General features: G+C 47.4%; 1 protein-coding gene across 1 annotated transcript; it reads right to left on the reverse strand.

Moving 5' to 3' along the window:
- Positions 1-413: 413 nt before the first annotated feature.
- LOC121672212 (myeloperoxidase-like) lies at positions 414-13,659 on the reverse strand. Its single transcript, XM_042044788.1, has 13 exons — positions 13,586-13,659; positions 12,811-12,904; positions 11,806-11,981; positions 11,074-11,197; positions 8,956-9,085; positions 7,875-8,075; positions 7,468-7,783; positions 5,912-6,072; positions 5,248-5,500; positions 3,781-3,951; positions 2,742-2,979; positions 2,039-2,256; positions 414-864 (listed from the first exon to the last, which is right to left on the reverse strand). The coding sequence occupies exons 1-13, from the start codon at positions 13,647-13,649 to the stop codon at positions 824-826; spliced, it is 2,187 nt and encodes a 728-aa protein (XP_041900722.1). The 5' UTR covers positions 13,650-13,659; the 3' UTR covers positions 414-823.
- Between the last annotated feature and the right edge of the window lie 3,818 nt (positions 13,660-17,477).

The following is a 17,477-nucleotide window of genomic DNA, read 5'->3' on the forward strand; positions in this document are numbered from 1 at the left end:
AGGATTTGAGGTGGGGTCTCAGCAGTGCCAGCACAGGGGGACAGTCACTGCCCTTGTCCTGCTGGTCACCGTGGTTGGCACAGCCCAGGTGCCATTGGCCTCTTGCCCACCCGGGCTCCCTTGGGCTCTTGTTCAGCCACTGTCAACCAGCACCCCCAGGCTCTTTTCTGATGGAATGATTTCCAACCCCTCTGCCCCCAGCCTGTCATGGATGCCAGCTGTAGGTGAGTGCCCAGGATGTGTTTTATTACTGCCCAGAACACCCAAACCACACAGGTTCACTGTAGGATTTCAGTAAAACTTGTCTCAAGGCTTCAAGGCACAGCTGCCCTGCTGCAGCGTCTTCAATGGCTGAAAATCTCACTGCTGATTAGAAGCAGCCAAAACAGCTTCTTCTCTTGTGCAAAACCCGGAGACTGGGAAAGTTTTGATGAAGATTACATGCATGTGCCGATTTCTGAGCAGGTACAAAGGATAAGGAATTTGATTCTGCAATGCAAGCATGCTAGCCTGCAGGTTTGACACCCATTCAGTATGGGAAGTAAAAAAACTTGTCATAATTACAATTTAGAGAGTCGTAACGCCTCTGATCAATTTTTTAGGGCAACAGAAAATAAAATATCATTGTCCTTCCATCTGAAGACTTACATTACTGGAAGTTTTTAGAAAGAAATTATATTAAAAAATCACATTACAGGAAATAAAACAGATGACATAGTCTTGAGCTCCCCTCTGGGAAACCATGTGCTGATGTTCAGTCAACAGCAGCCAGCGGAGCCTGATGTCCAGGCAGGAATTTCCCAGGAGCAGTTCGGTGCCACCATTAGGGGTTTCCAACGCTGGTCTGATGAGCAAGATTAGACACTGTCAATGAAGCAGAAAAAGCTGCTGAGAGGCAGAAAGTCTTCCCTGGACACACCATTTTCCTCCACCTTTTTGTCGTCCCTGTATCCTTGCACCTCTGAGACACGGTGGTGCTTCCAGCCTTAGAATGAGTGGTTTGGGGGCAATTTCTTTCCATTGGAAAAGGTTAAACTTCTAGCAACTGCTTTTAGTCCTGGAATTTCACTCTCTCTGGGTTACACAAACACTTTGGCTTCCTCCAAGCCTGGTGAGAAAGGAGCCACAGGAAGCAGCTCAGCACATTTTAGTAACCGTAAGACTACGATAAAAAAATAAATGAAAAAAACTCTGTTGTTTAGCTGGACTCAGCTAAAGAATGGGGTGAAGCCACCATAATTTAGCCTTTAAGTGCAAGTATCTGTCTTAAACAACAGTGTTTCCCTCAAATGGTTACTCAAACTCAATACAGGAACTGCATGGAGATGCTTTGTGATCTGTGCCTTGCAGAAGGACAGTGTAGGTGATCCCCAGGTTTTGTGATCATCTGTAAATGGGTTGTCAGAAAGAAAAAGAATCCAAGCCAGTCCATTCTTCAAGTATCCGTTCTCCCACATCATTTCAGCTGGGAGAGCCCTCATCAAAAGTGTTTCAGTAGGACACTGAGTGTCCACATCTCACAGAAAAAGACACTGTTTTACTGTGGCACATCACAACCTTTGGCCATGTGTGTTCAGCTACTGGTGTGTGAGGCCATACAGTATCAAAACTACTCCAGATACACCTTAAACTGATTTAAAGCTTTGGGGAAGATGAGGGGAAAGCAGGAACTTGGAGCAGCAGAGTAAGACCTTGGAGCAGGTTGGCTAATTCTAGTTGATTTTTTCATCAACACCTTTCCTGTCAGGAAAGACTGTGGTTGTCCTGGAATAAGGTCATCACAGGAAACATTCACAAAGTCCAGAACAGACTGGATTTTGAGGGATTTCCCATCCTCTTGAAAGGAAGGGGCAGGGAATAAGGGATGATGAAAGTGATGGATTGTCTGCCACCAGTGCTGTCTGAGTGTGGCTAAATGGACAGTCATTGTCTTTTGGGGGCAGGGTCACTGTGGAAACCTTAATTCTTTCATTTTTTAGGCATGGAAGCAACCTCATAGTGCATTTATTATTTTTGACTGATCTCAGACCACTGGTACCTTTTGTGGCACTCTCCGGCTCATCTTTCCAGGGTGAGAGGTCAAGCACGTCGATCTCTTGGCAATCAGTGAAGTCCTCAGGATAAGTGTTGATCTTGAACACATCCCTGGGTATCTTTTTGATATGAGTATTGTCACAGATCACCCTCGACACTGAAATTTTTCTCAAAGCTTGCAACTGTTGTGGAGTGAAAACTCCGGGGTTCTCCCACCAGAATCTGCAATGATATTTTCAGAAGCAGTTTATAATCTTTGGTTACTTGCTGAGATGGGAACCTGACCAAGGTGAGTCTGAACGGTGCTTAGATCCATCTTGATTCTCCAGGAGCACCCTTTTAGAAAGAGGTGTCTCCAGTGTGGCCAGACCTGGATTCTGCCAGTGCAGAGAGCCTGCCTCTTCCACACAGCATCAGCAGCCTGCTGGGATGCAGTGATTTATCCTCCCCTTTATGCCCTGAGAGCAAAAGCCACCTCAGGCAGAGACCACAGCAGAGACCCCCATGGTCTGGAGCTGGTGCTCCTCAGCCATGTGAATCTGGAGAAACAGGCTGCAAAAAAGAGTCCTTTGGTAACTGGGCTAAAATCAAGGGGTGAGCCTTGCTGGGAGCACTCACTGGAATGCTGTAGATGGGTTGGATTAATATGTCACAGGAAAGGTCAGCATTTCCCCCCTAAAAAATGCCACAGGGAACGTATCTCTCACCTGTCCCCATCACGCAGGTTCCTGAACTGGGTGCCAATAATGCAGGACAGGAGGGGCCCAACTCTGCCCTGGGGAACCACGGGCTCTGCAACTGCCCCAATCCAGAGGTCGATATTGTACGGTGTCCCATACACATTCATGAACTTCTTGGCCAGTTTGGGATTGCCGAGCACCTCAGACAATTCTTCCACAGTTTGGGGTTGGGAGAGCCCACAGAAGCCCCTCCAGGCATTGTAACCTGCAAGAGCAGGAGCAGCAGATGACCAGGACCCACCACCACGTCTCTACAACACCTTTCTTGGCCCATAGGCATTCCCTGCTTCTTCTCATGGCATTAAAGGATCTGGAAGGCACTATTGTCCAGGCAGTCCCAACAATCATCACATTTTCAAAGGTCCTTCTTGTATGTACACTAAACTAACAGTTTGGGTTGTCTTTATGACTGCAGCTCATCCTGGTGGTTACATCTTTCTACTGCTGAGGGTGAATGCATCAGTCCTTGCAGCCTTGGAAGGCCAAATTTCTCAGATAAAATTCTTAGAAAAGAGGAAATCTAGCTATGTTTAACCCAAGAGCACCTGTTCTTCTCTAGCACCTGGGGCAGTCCCACCTGTGGGTGCAAGGCACTTCTGCTCAGAACTCTGGCTTGTCTGGGACACGAGACAAGATTGATGAGCAAAGAACAAAGCCCAGGGGACCTGCCCAAGCCCATGTGAAAGCTGAATTTGGTCACTTGTGCCTGTACCTTCTGAACCACACATGCTCTCTCTTTGCAATACACCACTGTCTCTCACCTGCTTTCTTACATTATCCCAAATATCATCTTTGATTTCTAAGCCTTTTGCCCTTGTTTTAAATGTCTCAGAAAAAGACTTTTATAATACAGAGACCTTGTTTTCCCCTGAGCTTGACTGTCTGTCCATCCTTCACCCTTAAATCAAGGTTTCTTCCCATTAGTATAGAAAAAGCTCAGTTCATTCATAAGCAGCAGAAGGAAAAAAGTCTTATTCATAGGAGGTGTGGACTTGTGTCTCCTTACCTGGAAGGCCATGGTCTCTTCCCCGTTGCATGTTCATGGCTCCTAGATCCAGACCCATCACCTCTGTCTGTTCAAAGAGGTGGTTCTGGAGCTCCTCAACGAGCAGCTGGTTCTGTTTCATGACTTTTGCATGATCCACAAGCATGCCCCGGATCAGGGGGTCGATGCCTCCTGCAGCCATTGCAAAGCAAGGAAATATTTTTTGTGCCAATCTGCAGCTTTGGTGGTCCCTTTCATGCAGCTGAAACAGTCTGTTATGGGCTGGGTGGGGTTTTCATCTCCATATTTTCATTTCACCATGTGTATATAGAATCACAGAATCACAGAATCACAGAATCACAGAACCGTGGAATGGTTTGGGTTGGAAGGGACTTTAAAGCTCATCCTGTTCCACCCCCTGCCATGGGCAGGGACACCTCCCACTGTCCCAGGCTGCTCCAAGCCCTGTCCAGCCTGGCCTTGGACACTTCCAAGGGATCCAGGGGCAGCCCCAGCTGCTCTGGGCACCCTGTGCCAGGGCCTGCCCACCCTCACAGTGGTACCTGTATGAATCTGTACATGTCTGCAGATGCCAGTAAACAAAGCCTCTCATAGTAACTGAGTTCCTTATCCCTCCCTATCCCTCAGCTTTTCCTTCCACAGCCCTAAAACCACTTGCTGCCCACCAGTCCCTTTCCAAGTCTGCTCCTCAGCCTGCCAGGCCGCAGCATGTCCTGGTGCCTGGGGGCTCTGTCCAAGGTTTTAGGATTTGCAATGGATTTAGTTTATAATTCACTATTAGATGACAGATCTTTAAAAAACATTAAACGTAATGATAGAATTAATTCATGTGTGATTGTCCGTGTCTTTTTCATAGCAATTAAGGAGACGGTATGAGCAAAACACAGGAAAATTGGCTGCACACGTGTAATTATATTTCTCATAATTAGTTAAATAACCTATTTTGGAAGAGACATTTGTCTTCCTTGGAAAGACTCATGTCCGGAGATCTCAGCTGTGCAATAGCAGGACCCCATAACTCCAGTTAGAGCCAGGAAGAGGGATGGGCACCTCTAGGAAGGAACAATGCTGCTTTAGCTCAATTAAACTGGATGCATCACCCTCTGTCCATGTCTCCTGATTGCAGGGGGATATAAGAGTTTTGATTGACACAGACTTTGGTGGACTGGCATTGGGCACAGGGAGTCTCCTGCCTCCTGGAGCAGCAGGAGGAGCTGCACCATCTGAGTGGATGTGGAGCACTCCCATTGTCAGGCCTTGCTGAGCTGGGAGGTGTCCAAGGAATGACTGGACATGGTGCTCAGTGCTCTAGGCTGGGTGACAAGGTGGGGATCAGTCACAGGTTGGACTTGATGGTCTTGGGGATCTTTTCCAACCTAAATGATTCTGGGGTTCTGTAATTCCATGTGCCTGACCAGCTGACCTCCACCTCAGGACCAGACCAGGACCACTGCTCCATGTTCTTACCTTCCATTATAATTCTCCACGGAGCACAAAAGGTCAAATGCAGAGGGACATGGGAGAAGGAACCCAAAGGCTGGAAGCTCTCGTTCAAACGGGACACAAAAGGCTGCACCGACGTATGGCCGAATCGAAAAGCCAGGGAGAAAACATTTGAGGCCCTCGGATCCACCTTCTCATTGTAACCACTGTACGAAGGGATCCACTTGCTGCTCTCCTCGGCCAGCAGGAGTGGGAGGTAATCTCTGTAGGTTATGATCTGAAAAAGCACGAGAGCACAGCACGTTACCAGCAGCTGCAGCAGACATGCCATCGAAGCCAAGTGCAGAGAACGAACTCTGCAGCAGAACTCATTAAGATCTTTAGAAAAAAGAGCTGTAGCAATGGAAAAAGTTTGGCATAATGGATTTAAATCATTTTTAAATGTGAAATTATTTTATCTAATAAATAATTTATACATTAAATATAATAAATAATTGATAAATCAGTAATATGATGCATAAAAAAGCTCTGGATATCCATGCTGTCTCAGATGGACTATCCTCATTCACAATTTCCATCTCCCACAAATAACTGCACTGATTTTACAAAGCATGGTTTTCCTCCTTTTGCCTGGAGGAAAAACCACTCCTAAGTGTGTGGATGATAAACAGCAAACAGTGATCAGTACCTGGTTTATGGCAATCACAATCTTTCGACTCTCCTGGTAAAGCTTTTCCCCATCCCAGTGGGGATTTAAATTCCTCAGCTCCATAGCCAAGCGATTGTGCTCTCGGACAAAGAGAGTGTGCATTGCAGACAGTCCCAGGTTTTCTGTCACGCGTTTGTCACCTAAAATGAAAATATTTTGGGGATTTTGTACATTGCTTTCAATTTCAGAAGCAGGTTTTTGTGTTAGGACAGACAAGTAACAAGTGGTGATGTTCCTGGTGATAATGCTATGGCTGCCCCACCCCTACAAGTGTCCAGGGCCAGGCTGGACAGGGCTTGGAGCACCCTGGGATAGTGGAAGGTGTCTCTGCCCATGACACGGGGTGGAATAGGATGGGCTTTAAGCTCCCTTCCAACCCAAACCATTCTGTGATTCTATGAAGGCTGGAGGGGACCCAGGGAGAGATCTCACTCCTCTGTAAGATGATGGAAGAAGCACTGAGCATTTCCTCACTCAGCAAGGTTTCCCATTTCCTCATTCTCAGCATGCAGAGAATGAGGAAATGGGAACACTCTGTATTCCTATGATTGATTTTGCATGCTTCACATTTATAATGGTTTTTTTTAACATTATGCCTATGATGGATCACTTCAAATTTAAGTAAGTTCTGTGTTTGTCCTCGGTTTGTTTAAATTTCAGACAAACTTCTAGACTTTTCTGCTGATGTAGGGTGGGTTAGTTAATCAATCAACTAGATTACTTAAGAGTGTTTAATTGTTAGTATTGATTGGGTTGAAAACTGAATCATAGAATCACAGAATGAAAGGGACTTTAAAGCCCATCCCATTTCAACCTTCCACCATCCCAGGCTGCTCCAAACCCCACCCAGCCTGGCACCGGACACTCCCAGGGCTGGGGCAGCCACAGCTTCTCTGGGCACCTTGTGCCAGGGCCTCCCCATTCTCACAGGGAGCGATTTCTTCCGTATATCTAATTTAATCTACTCTCTTTCAGTGTGAAGCCGTTCCCCCTTGTCCTCCCACTACAGTCACTGATCCAGTCCCTCTCCAGATTCCCTGTAGTCCCTTCAGATCCTGGAAGGTGCTGTGAGGTCTCCACACAACCTCCTCTTCTCCAGGCCGCACAGCCCCAACTTTCTCAGCCTGTCAGTGCTGACAAGCTGACAACTGGCATTCAGTTCATGAATGGTGAATTCTAGGTAGGAGTAAAAAAGTCCCTGAGAAGTTTTAAGCACTGTTGGTTATTCTATTGAAAATTTCTCCTGCTTTTGAGAAGACTTTATAAAGGAAGAACAATTTGCTGTAATTCTTCTGGGAAATTAAAATAATTTTTATGTTAATTAATCAATTATTGCTTGATTTTTTTTTTCCTAACTGTGGGGAGGATCCATTGTCTTTCACCTTATGTAGTCATGTCTTGAAGAGCCTCATTCAAATATCACGGAATCACAGAATATTCTCTGTTGGAAGGGACCCACAAGGATCCTATATGGAGATATTTGACCCTTTTTGATTTTATGGCCCACTGAAAACAACCCCCCAGCTGCACCTTACCTGCTTTAAAACAGGGGATGTTGGCGCTCTTGTTGGTGAGAACACAAACACTGTGCGTTGTGTTCTCGAAGGGCAGCAGTTCCAGCCCCTCATCCATGAAATCCTGGTTCACGGCCATCAGGCCCAGCTGGTTGGTGAGATTTCTCAGGCTCCTGGCCAGGGAGTCGTCGCTGCCGTACACCGTGCTGGCGTCGATGAACGACGTGGCAGCGTTGAGCTGCTCCCGGCTGAACGTGCCGGGATTGCACACGGAGGCGGACTGGACGAACGGCATGCAGGTGTCGGAGCTCAGCATCCGGGGATCGTCGGGGGGGAACTAAAGCAAAGGAGTGAAGTGATGCCTCAGAAAGTCCCGCCGTTTTATTTTTGCTGCTGTGAGAGTGTGGGATGGGTGAGAGTCAGGGTACCTTAATGGGGAAGCAGGGGGGCTTGAAGGCACAGCTGGTGTGGCACTGGAGCTCCAGGCTGGCTCCTTCCCCGCTGGCAGGGGCCAGGTCTATGTCGTGGTTGACCCACTGGCCCCAGTGCATGAAGACCAGCGAGAGCTGCCGGTCTGCGGTGACGTTCTCGTTGGCCGTGTGAGCAATTTCGTTGGATACTTTTCGAACCTGCAGAAAACCGAAATGAAAATGTATGTGACTGTCTCTGCCATGGTGGATTTGCATCTCGCTCAAACTCCCCCGTGAGATCTTGGAATCACAGAATCACGAAAGTCGGAAAAGACCTCCAAGATCATCAGCTTTCAACCGAGTATCCTCATTCCCACTAAACCATCTCGAGAAGTACCACATCTACCTGATTTTTGGACACCTCCAGGGACTGACTCCTCCACTGCCCTGAAGATCCTGCTCCAATGCTTAACCCCTATTTCAGGGAAGACATTTTTCCTAATATCCTGAACCTCCCCTAGTACAATTTGAAGCTATTTCCTCTTGTCCTGTCACTTGTTCCCTTAGAGAAGAGGCCAACCTAGTCCTTTCAGGTGGTTGTAGATCATGCACAAGATGATCTTAGATAAGCTACTAAGAATTAATTATGACATTAAACAGTTCCATGTCATTCCCCAGCTCTATCCAATCAGGAGTAAAAGTAGACTCCACAGCCCTTCAGCCAAACCTGGCTTCATGGAAAGCCCATTCCAGCTGAAACTTGTTCGTGCACATCCAGAAAGTCAAGAACGTGGCTGAGGAGCTCCCAAGCCTTGTGGTTTGTACAAACCTCCTGGTGTCCTTGAGCACACTGACTGCAGCAATCCTTGGGACGCACACTTTAGAAACTGCTTAGGGAAGCATCCACAACCTTTTTGCTCATGTCTGTCTCCAACAAAAAATATTAACCTGAGCCATAACTCAGCTGCGGAAAAGCAGCCTCAATTCAGCTCCTGAGATCAAAGATCAAGCAATTTAGATGTTGTCACTGCTTCCCTCCTGACAGGTGCAGGGAGGGCAGTGCCCATGCTCATGGCTGGATCAGGATAACAACTCTCACCAGTGGGAGTGGGAATCCATTGTAGCGCTTTCCTTCACTTGCTCCTCTGGGAACAGACACTCCATCTTCGTACAGGGCCGGGAGCCAGCGTGCGAAGGCGCGGTTAGAGGACCCCAGGTGGGAGTGATTTCTGCAGCATCAGCAGAAAAACAACTTCTGTTATTTTTTCAAACATCAGCAGCCTTGCACAGACCAACATTTCACAGTCCTTTATTCCACATATGAGCACTCTGGTAACAGGGGTGAGATTGGGAAAACACCAAGAAGCAAATTATACCAAGGCTATTGATGTGGAGAAAAACCAACTTTTTTTTAAAAGGTGCCTTGTGTCACTCTATCAATTTTATTTGTCATTTAAACCTACATTAATTTTATTTGGCATTTAAATCTCTGTACCACCTCTGTCTTCATTGGCCTCTCAAAATCAGACTCACAGCAGGGCCATCATCATGGTCAGGGTGGCCATGTCTTGTCCAGCTGGGGGCTGGAAGCTTCCAAGGATAAAGATTCTCCACCTCTGTGGGGATCGGTGCCAAGGCTGCCCCCTGGGGAAGTTTTTACACAGACCCTCTCAACCTGCAGTTGTGGCCATTGTTGTGTTGCCTTACACTGCTCTGAAAAGTCAGAATCACTAAAGTCAGCATTTTGTGTTCAGAAGACCAATAATTCTGATTGAGCCAATGATCTGTGGCCCTGCAGACACAAAACCCAGGCAATGCCTGTCTATATGACTGGATGTGGCACTCAGGGTTCTGGTCTGGTTGACAAGGTGGGGATGAGTCAAAGGTTGGACTTGATGGTCTTGGAGGTCTTTTCCAACAGAAATGATTCTGTGATTCTGCACTGGAAAAGGAGAGGAGTACCCAGTGTTTACAGCAGTGTGCCGTGAAATAAGAGCGTGTCCTAGGAAAATGACCCTGCCAGAGCCGAAGCAATTCCATCGAGTATTAAGGACTCAGAACCACCAGGTTCTTGTTCTGATTTTTATTACTGTCCTTGCAGGCAAAATATTCTTCCTGGTGTGTGCCTCAAACTGAGCAAGATCCTTGGGAAAATATTGACACCACAGGGATCCCTCAAGCCCAGTGGCCCCTCATCTCTCCCACAGCCCAACAAGGCCAAGGACAACCCTACCTTGAGCCTCAAATCAGCATGAACACAGAATCCCAGAATGGGTCAGGCTGGAAGAGACCCCACTGGGGTCACGTGGTCCCATGTCCCTGCTCAGGCAGGGTCATCTCAGACCATGAGGCAGAGGATTGTGTCCAGATAGTTCTGGAATATCCCCAGTGAGAGAGACGCCACACCCCCCCTGGGCAGACAGACACTGCTGTCCTTGTGGGGCTGGAGGCCCTGGACTCCATGGGAACAGACTGGAAAACCCCAGTGAGCGTGAGCTCCCCGCACACTGATGCAGAGCTGTGCTGTGTCATCACATCTGGTACATCTGTTTCATGCCAGATGCACATTGGATGCAAATCCCTCTCAGATTTGGGGGCTGGTGCTGGCACAGCAGGACAGAGAGCCTTGACCGCCATTGTCAGAGTAGGAGTTTGGTCATTTTCTGGTCAAAAAAAAAAGTTTGATCCCAGCTTTGAACATGGAGGGAAACTATGTGCAAAAAGCTGAAGAACTAATTTTCTCAGATGAAAGATGTACAATACACAAAGTTGGAAGAGCCAAGAATTAAAGTCTTATTTAATTCCCATCCTTACTCATCACACAGATACATCAATAGCTGAATATTATCATCTGACTCAGCTGGGGAAATGAGTATTATCCCTATGGAAGAGTGCAGGGGTGATTTCCTGTAGCCTCCAGCAAAATGAGAGGTTGAGCCTTAGCCTCAAAATTTCCTCACCTTCTTACCTGCCCCCACCCCAAGAAGTCCTTTCTTTCATCCAAAGCAGCACATGAAGGACAGTGGGGGCAAATCTGAGATTTTCAAGAAATTACATCTTTTTCCTGCCAGGCAAAGGTAGAAATGAATCCTCTGTTACAGGCTCATTAAACTGAGCATGTCACTCTTCTTGCTCAGTCAAAAGGCACTCTCACAAATCATCTACCCTGGGTCAGAATACGGATTTGAGACTCTCCCTGTCCACACATAAATCCTACCTGTTGTTGCACTCCCCAGTAATGGTCCGGTAAAAGTCCCTCTCCGGGCATTTAATGGAACGAGTCTGGTAGTCACAGCCAGTGCCCTTGGAAATCATCTCCTTCTGTCTCCTGCTTAGCAGGTCTGAAAGAGAAACCCTGAAAAGTAACATCTGATCCTACTCTTCTTTTGTTGTTTCAGCTTCTAAGTGTTCTAGGTCAACATTCGAGCCAGCTGAATCGGAGCTGTGGATTTAACACATCTGGATTGGAATTGTTAATTTGGTGCCTAAACCCTTTTGTGATTCAGCCGTCCCCTCTGGACTAGGGAAACTGGGTGGGCATGCAGCAACATTCCAGGGGAATGTGGGGAGCATCATCACCAGGAAGGTGTTACCCCAGCTGGGAACAAAACGATGAGTTTGCAGAGCAGTACAACCCAGGTGTGAGGAGCAGAAGCGGAAGATGGAGGGTTTTCAGTGGTTAGAGCCTCCAGTGGGTTTTGTCCCAGGTTTGTCACAGGCATTGTTAGGCTGTTTTCACAAGGATAGGAGAGATGGACTCTCAAAGATGATGAATAAAACACCTGGGGGGTCTGGTCTGTCTCTGAGCATCCTTAAAATCTATTCCCCTGTTGGGGAACAGTTTTATCCCCGGTTTTTTGGGTCTTGGCAGAGCTGCTCTCTGCCACCTGCTGTGGCACATTTCCTGCTCTTAGCTCTTTGTAAGACATTTTGGTCTAAATCACATTACCTGTGACATTGAAGCTCTGTTCCCCAGAGAGATGCAGCTTCATTTTGAGGAGTTTCAAAGTAGTTTCCAAGTAATCAGCAGCACGGACTGCAGATCTGGTTTTTCCTATTGGGTCCTTTAGGTGCTTCAGGAAATCCATTGGGTTGACAATCTTTTCCTCCAGTTTTCTCTTTAAGCTGAACATAGAAGAGTTCCATGAAGCACCTTCTCTGAATTCAGAGCTCCTCTGTCATGCTGGACTGGGTGTAATTAGCTGTGACAACCCTGCAGGGTGGCAGGCAGCCCTGCCCAGTAGGACGAGCTGTCTGCACATCAGCACATCAGCTCAGATGGTTTTGGCAAACAAATCATTGTAATCCCCTACTTCAACTTTGCAGTCACACTTCCTTGTCACAATAAATTTTGTTCTATCATGAGGAAATCCAGATCAATGAACTGTGACTGGATAGGATTTTACCTGTATTATGTTGCAAGGTGTATTCTGTGAACAGAGGGACAAACCTTGCTCCTGTTCCATCTCTTTCTGGTCCCATGGCTGTGTCTTGCTACTTCTGCAGGATGGGTGGAGAGCGACTCCTTCCCAAATCCTCCCACTGCCTGGAACCAGCCTTTTGGGACAATCACAGAGGATAGCTGGGGTTTGACTTCCACTGACACTTATCTGGGACAGGGTGTCCATCTGCACAGTTCCAGTCCTTCCAGAGAGGGGCAGAACTCTGGCTGCCAGGAGAGGACTCACACGTGTTCAGCATGTCTGAACCACTATGGACCAGCGAGAGGTGCCCGTGGCACGGTAGGTGAGGAAACAGTACTGGGGGTCATGATTGGTGGCTCTGGGACCAGAATCCAGCCAAACTGGGCAAAAGGATCCCTCTAGCTATGACAAGGAGAGCCCTGGCACTAAGGCTTCTCCATTATAAATATGCATTGGAAAAGAGAGAAAACACACATATATTTAATCTTATTGCTTTAAAATATTGGGGCCATCATGCAGGAAGAACTCACCTTTTCCGAGCCTGTAAATATGCTGTGTCTACCAACTGCCTGGCCTCAGTAATGATGCTCAGGAGAGACGAATCTGAAAGCACCTCTGAGACTTCTGCTCAAAAGAATGAAAGAAGAAAAAGCAGAAATTGAGGATACTCAATTATAACATACACCAGGAGCTTTGTTCTCCACTGAACCATGTCCCCAGCAGCTACATACACAGGTTTTTTGAACATTTCCAGGGATGGTGACTCCACCACTGCCCTGGGAAGCCTGTTTCAAGGCTTCCTAATCTTTCCCATGGAGAAATTTCCCCCAATATCCAATCTAAACCTCTGGCACAATTTGAGGCCATTTCCTCTCCTCCTGTCCCTGTTCCCTGGCAGCAGAGCCCGACCCCTCCAGCTGCCCCCTCCTGTCAGGGACTTGTGCAGAGCCACAAGGTCCCCCCTGAGCCTCCTTTGCTCCAGCCTGAGCCCCTTTCCAGCTCCCTCAGCCACTCCTGGGGCTCCAGATATTTCCCCAGGGAAAGTGCACAGAAGAAGCCAAAGACACAATCTGTGCCCCAGGTTCCCTGTCATAAAAGGATGATTTATGCATGGAAGGGTTGGCTGTTGGTTAAATAGGGAGTTTCCTTAGGCAAACCTCTCAGGTATCAACTTCATTGTTAGAGGATCAATCTACAGGACATTTCAGTTCTTTATTGAAGCAGTGTCTAACTGGGAGCTCAGACTGAGTTTTGATTCACATCCTTTCCAGTAGAGCAGCAGCCAAAGGACAAACAGGAACCTACCATTCCCTGAGAAGCCCATTGCTCCAACTGCACAGAGGGTGATGATGGATCCCAGGAGAGTCATCCTTGGGTTTGTGCCTAGAGAGAAATGCAACATAAAATCCTCGATGGACAGGGCTTCACTGAGGGGTCAGAACAGATTGACATGTTTGGTTTCAATATCTCTTTCAGGATTCAGGAATCTGTCGGTGGGACTCGGGCTGTGGCTGTGGCTGTAGGTGTTGGCAGGACACCAGGACATCTCTGAGTGGTGGGACCCTCAGCAAACCGGGCTGAGTAGCTGCCAAGGAACAGGCAGACAGGTACAGTCCAGCCTCAGTGATGGAGAATATTGGGAAAGTGAGTTGGAAGAGGGCGGTGTCCTGGTGTCCTGTCTTTGGCAATGTCCGCAAGCAGCTGATGGAAAGGAGCCTGACCCCACACATCCCTCTCTGCCCCCTCTGTCCTGATGTTGAACAAAACAAGCTGCCACATCTATCATCAGTCTTTCAACCACCCCTGCCAGTCCTCCTGCTGCTCCCTGAAATCCGTCTCTATTCCTGTTTCACATTAACAGCAGAAATGTGCATGATCTGTTCCACCAGTGTCTCCCCCTGTGGCACCTTCCCTGAATGGAGATTTTTCACCCAAAGGTTGCAGCTAGATCTATTTTAAGTAATTTAGCCAACATTTTAGCTATTTAGAACCAGACAGAGACAAAATTTGGAAGAACTAACAGATTTCTCACAGTGGGAGAGGTTATCTTAACTTTAAATTCCATGAAAATTCCTGGACCATCTTCTTGGGGATTGAAAGCTGCTTATTCCTTGCAACCTTATATTGCAGGATATTTCTGCATGAGGCATAAATCAGACTGTCTTTGCTCACTTTTCACAATAAATTAAATACATATCAGGGGAGAAGGAGGAATGAAGTACCACCAGCTCCCAACACTGCACTATGCCTCCCATCTCCTTGGGTTCACCCATGGAATGCACCAATATCCACACCAGAAATATCAAATACAGCTATAAAATGAAAATGCATTGATCTTACCTGCCATCTCTGCAGCACTGGCAGGGCTGGGAAATAAGTCAGTCCTTTATACACCTGCACTAGGGCAGAAATTAGTCGGGTCTAAGATGGGCGTGGCCAAAAAAATGGGACCAGACTGAGCCAAGAGGAAATATCTGCTGGTTTGCTTTCCTGGAATGATCTAGAAAGTGCACACATCTCCATTCCTTCCGACTTCCTTCTTGAAAAACCAGTAAAAAAAGGAATGAAGACATGCATTTCTTACCTGCAAGTGAAAGAGATTAGCTTTACTTTATGATGGTAAAAGATCATGGTGGAATTTGGCTTCTTTTTCCTTGTTGGTTGACAGCTCTGAAGGTTTGGGAAGCCAGAAATGGATCATTTTGCCAGCATGCATTTGTGGAACATCCCAGCATCCACACAGAGCATGTGTGAATGGTGGGCCTGCCACTATCTGTGTCCAGGAAAACAAAGTTGTGTCCCGTTAGGGATTTGGAAATTCCTAAAAAATAATTGCTGATTATTGGGGATGACACAGACTGGACAAGGAATGAGGCAGTAGCACGTAGCAGGGTCAAGCTGTCTCCAGCAAAATCACATGGACAGGAATATGGACAATCCCAAAGTTGTATCTGTGCAAATTCTTAGAAAGGAGCAAAGTCTTGGGCCAAATGATGTCATTCATTTCAATGTGAATTATGACAGATGGTTAGGAGCAAATTCTTCTGTGAGGGTGGGCAGGCCCTGGCACAGGGTGCCCAGAGCAGCTGGGGTTGCCCCTGGATCCCTGGCAGTGCCCAAGGCCAGGCTGGACATTGGGGCTGGGAGCAGCCTGGGACAGTGGGAGGTGTCCCTGCCCACGGCAGGGGGTGAAACGGGATGAACTTCAGGGTCCCTTCCAACCCAAATTCTTCTATGATTCCATGATATGCAAGAGGGAAAAGGACAGTACTTCAGTGGACTAATGAGAAGGTAGTAGAAATAATTTAATCCTTTGAACATTGGTGACGCTGATAACAAAAGACAATGCTGATTTTTCTTGCCATCAATCAGCCTTGTAAACCTCCCAGGATTATGGAGTCAATCCTTCCTACTGTTTAAATATTTTCACAGCTCTTATTAAACCAAAATAAATAAAAGAAAAGCATGTATGATAAAGGAAACTGCTACCAAAAAGATGCCATTTTAAATCTGTGGGGGGGAAAAAAGGAAAGAAAAAGAAAGATGCACGAAGGCCAGGTTTTCAGAAACTGAAAATGCAAAGTCAATATTTCTCCCCTAAAGTGAAGTTTGAAGCCAAAGCAGAAGGTGGCCCCCAGCACCAGAGGGACTCTGACCACCCTGCCAGGTGCTCCACCTTATCTATCCAGCTTTCCTTGCAAAACGTGTGTGGGCAGAAGTCCAGGTGCCTGCTGGGTGGCTTTGCTACTTTTTTTGTGTTTGTGACAAGTATCTTTGCCATTAGTGACTCTTAAGGAAACTTCCCTGTCTGACCAGCCAGGAGCCACCCTGGCAGTCCCAGCGGCACCACCTGAGCTGGGGCCCCTTCCCAGCAGAGGGAACAGGGACCTGTGCACAGCCAGGTGAGGGGCACTCCGAGACATGGCAGGAGCCGATGGCTCCAGACTTTGCTGTGCTTGGACTGCAGGGGTATAACAGCCCAGGGTTTCCTTTGTTTGGATCCGTGCTCAGAGGCACCAACTCGAGCTGTTACACCAAGATTAAAATATTTTGAGCATCCAGACATCTGTGACTCTCCTGTGGGAAACCTGGGGTCAAGCTGGTGAGGAAACCTGGTCTGACTGGGCAAGTGTGAGGGGTGTGAGCACTCAAGTGGGGTCACTGGAGCCACGGCTGAGAAGGGACCTCAGTCCCAGCTCAGGCGGTGCCAGTGGGACTGGCAGGGTGGCTCCTGGATGGTCAGACAAGGATTTGTCCTTTACACCTCACTGGCAGGCTGGTGACCCCCACTGCCCTTGGACAGGGACTCTGTTCACCCTCGAGGACACACGTCCTTGTGGGCAGGTGGCCCCACACTGCTCCCATGGCTCCAGTCCCCTGCGAGGCAAAGGTTGCCTTCACTTTACATGTCCTGTCTGTTACTGGGGTGTAAGTGCCGTTCCCAAGGCTTTCATATGTCAGGCAAGCAGTACCATGTCACCTCCAGCTGGGATTTGTGGTGTTCCAGTGCAATCTTTGGAGCCTCCAGAGAACCCAGGGTATCCTGCTCACCAAGGCCGATGTACACTCAGCAATGTACGAGGCTTCCAGGCAACCGGGGCAATAATTATCCATGAGTTATCTGACCAAACAGCAGATCTCCCCTATCTTGAGAAGATGCAGATTTCTTTTCTCTCAGGTTCTTGGTATTGTTAACATTACTTCTCGGTCCTGTTCAGGCTGCAGATCTTCACCAGTAAATCCCAGTATAAACCCAGAGCTGTGTAAAACACTGATGGTGTTTGCTAAAAATGTGACTAAGCAGTAGGCATAGGAACAAGGTCATTAAACTCCAGCAACACAAACAAAAGAAAGAGCTCATTATTGCATTCCTATTTACCATCCTAATGGCAAAAGGCAGCATCCTCCTCTTCCTCATTTGACACCTCTGATATTCCTGCAAGCTCTTTCAGCTTTGTTTCCATAGAAATCATAGAATCACAGAATCCCAGACTGGTTTGGTTTGGAAGGGACCGTAAAGCTCAATTCATTCCACCCCATCCCGTGGGCAGGGACACTTTCCACTAGACCAGATTGCTCCAAGCCCTATTTAACCTGGCCTTGGATGACAGAGACACATTTAAATCCCAGGTGTGAACCATGATGCCTCAAGTTTAATAATGATTAAGGACTTAACTTAGGTACAACTTCAAATGTA

The sequence above is a fragment of the Corvus kubaryi genome, unplaced genomic scaffold (genome assembly GCF_017639235.1).
Source record: "Corvus kubaryi isolate FWS band 111438036 unplaced genomic scaffold, C.kubaryi_AGA036_p1.0 42690, whole genome shotgun sequence".
Classification (NCBI taxonomy): domain Eukaryota; kingdom Metazoa; phylum Chordata; class Aves; order Passeriformes; family Corvidae; genus Corvus; species Corvus kubaryi.

Excerpts from the sequence above, each read along its gene's own strand:
- LOC121672212 (XM_042044788.1), bottom strand. The coding sequence starts at position 13,649 with ATGACTCTCCTGGGATCCATCATCACCCTCTGTGCAGTTGGAGCAATG. Across the intron at positions 8,076-8,955 it reads ATGGATTCCCACTCCCACTG|GTTCGAAAAGTATCCAACGA; the intron begins GTGAGAGTTGTT and ends GGTTTTCTGCAG. Across the intron at positions 865-2,038 it reads GCCGGAGAGTGCCACAAAAG|TGTCTAATCTTGCTCATCAG; the intron begins GTACCAGTGGTC and ends CTTCATTGACAG.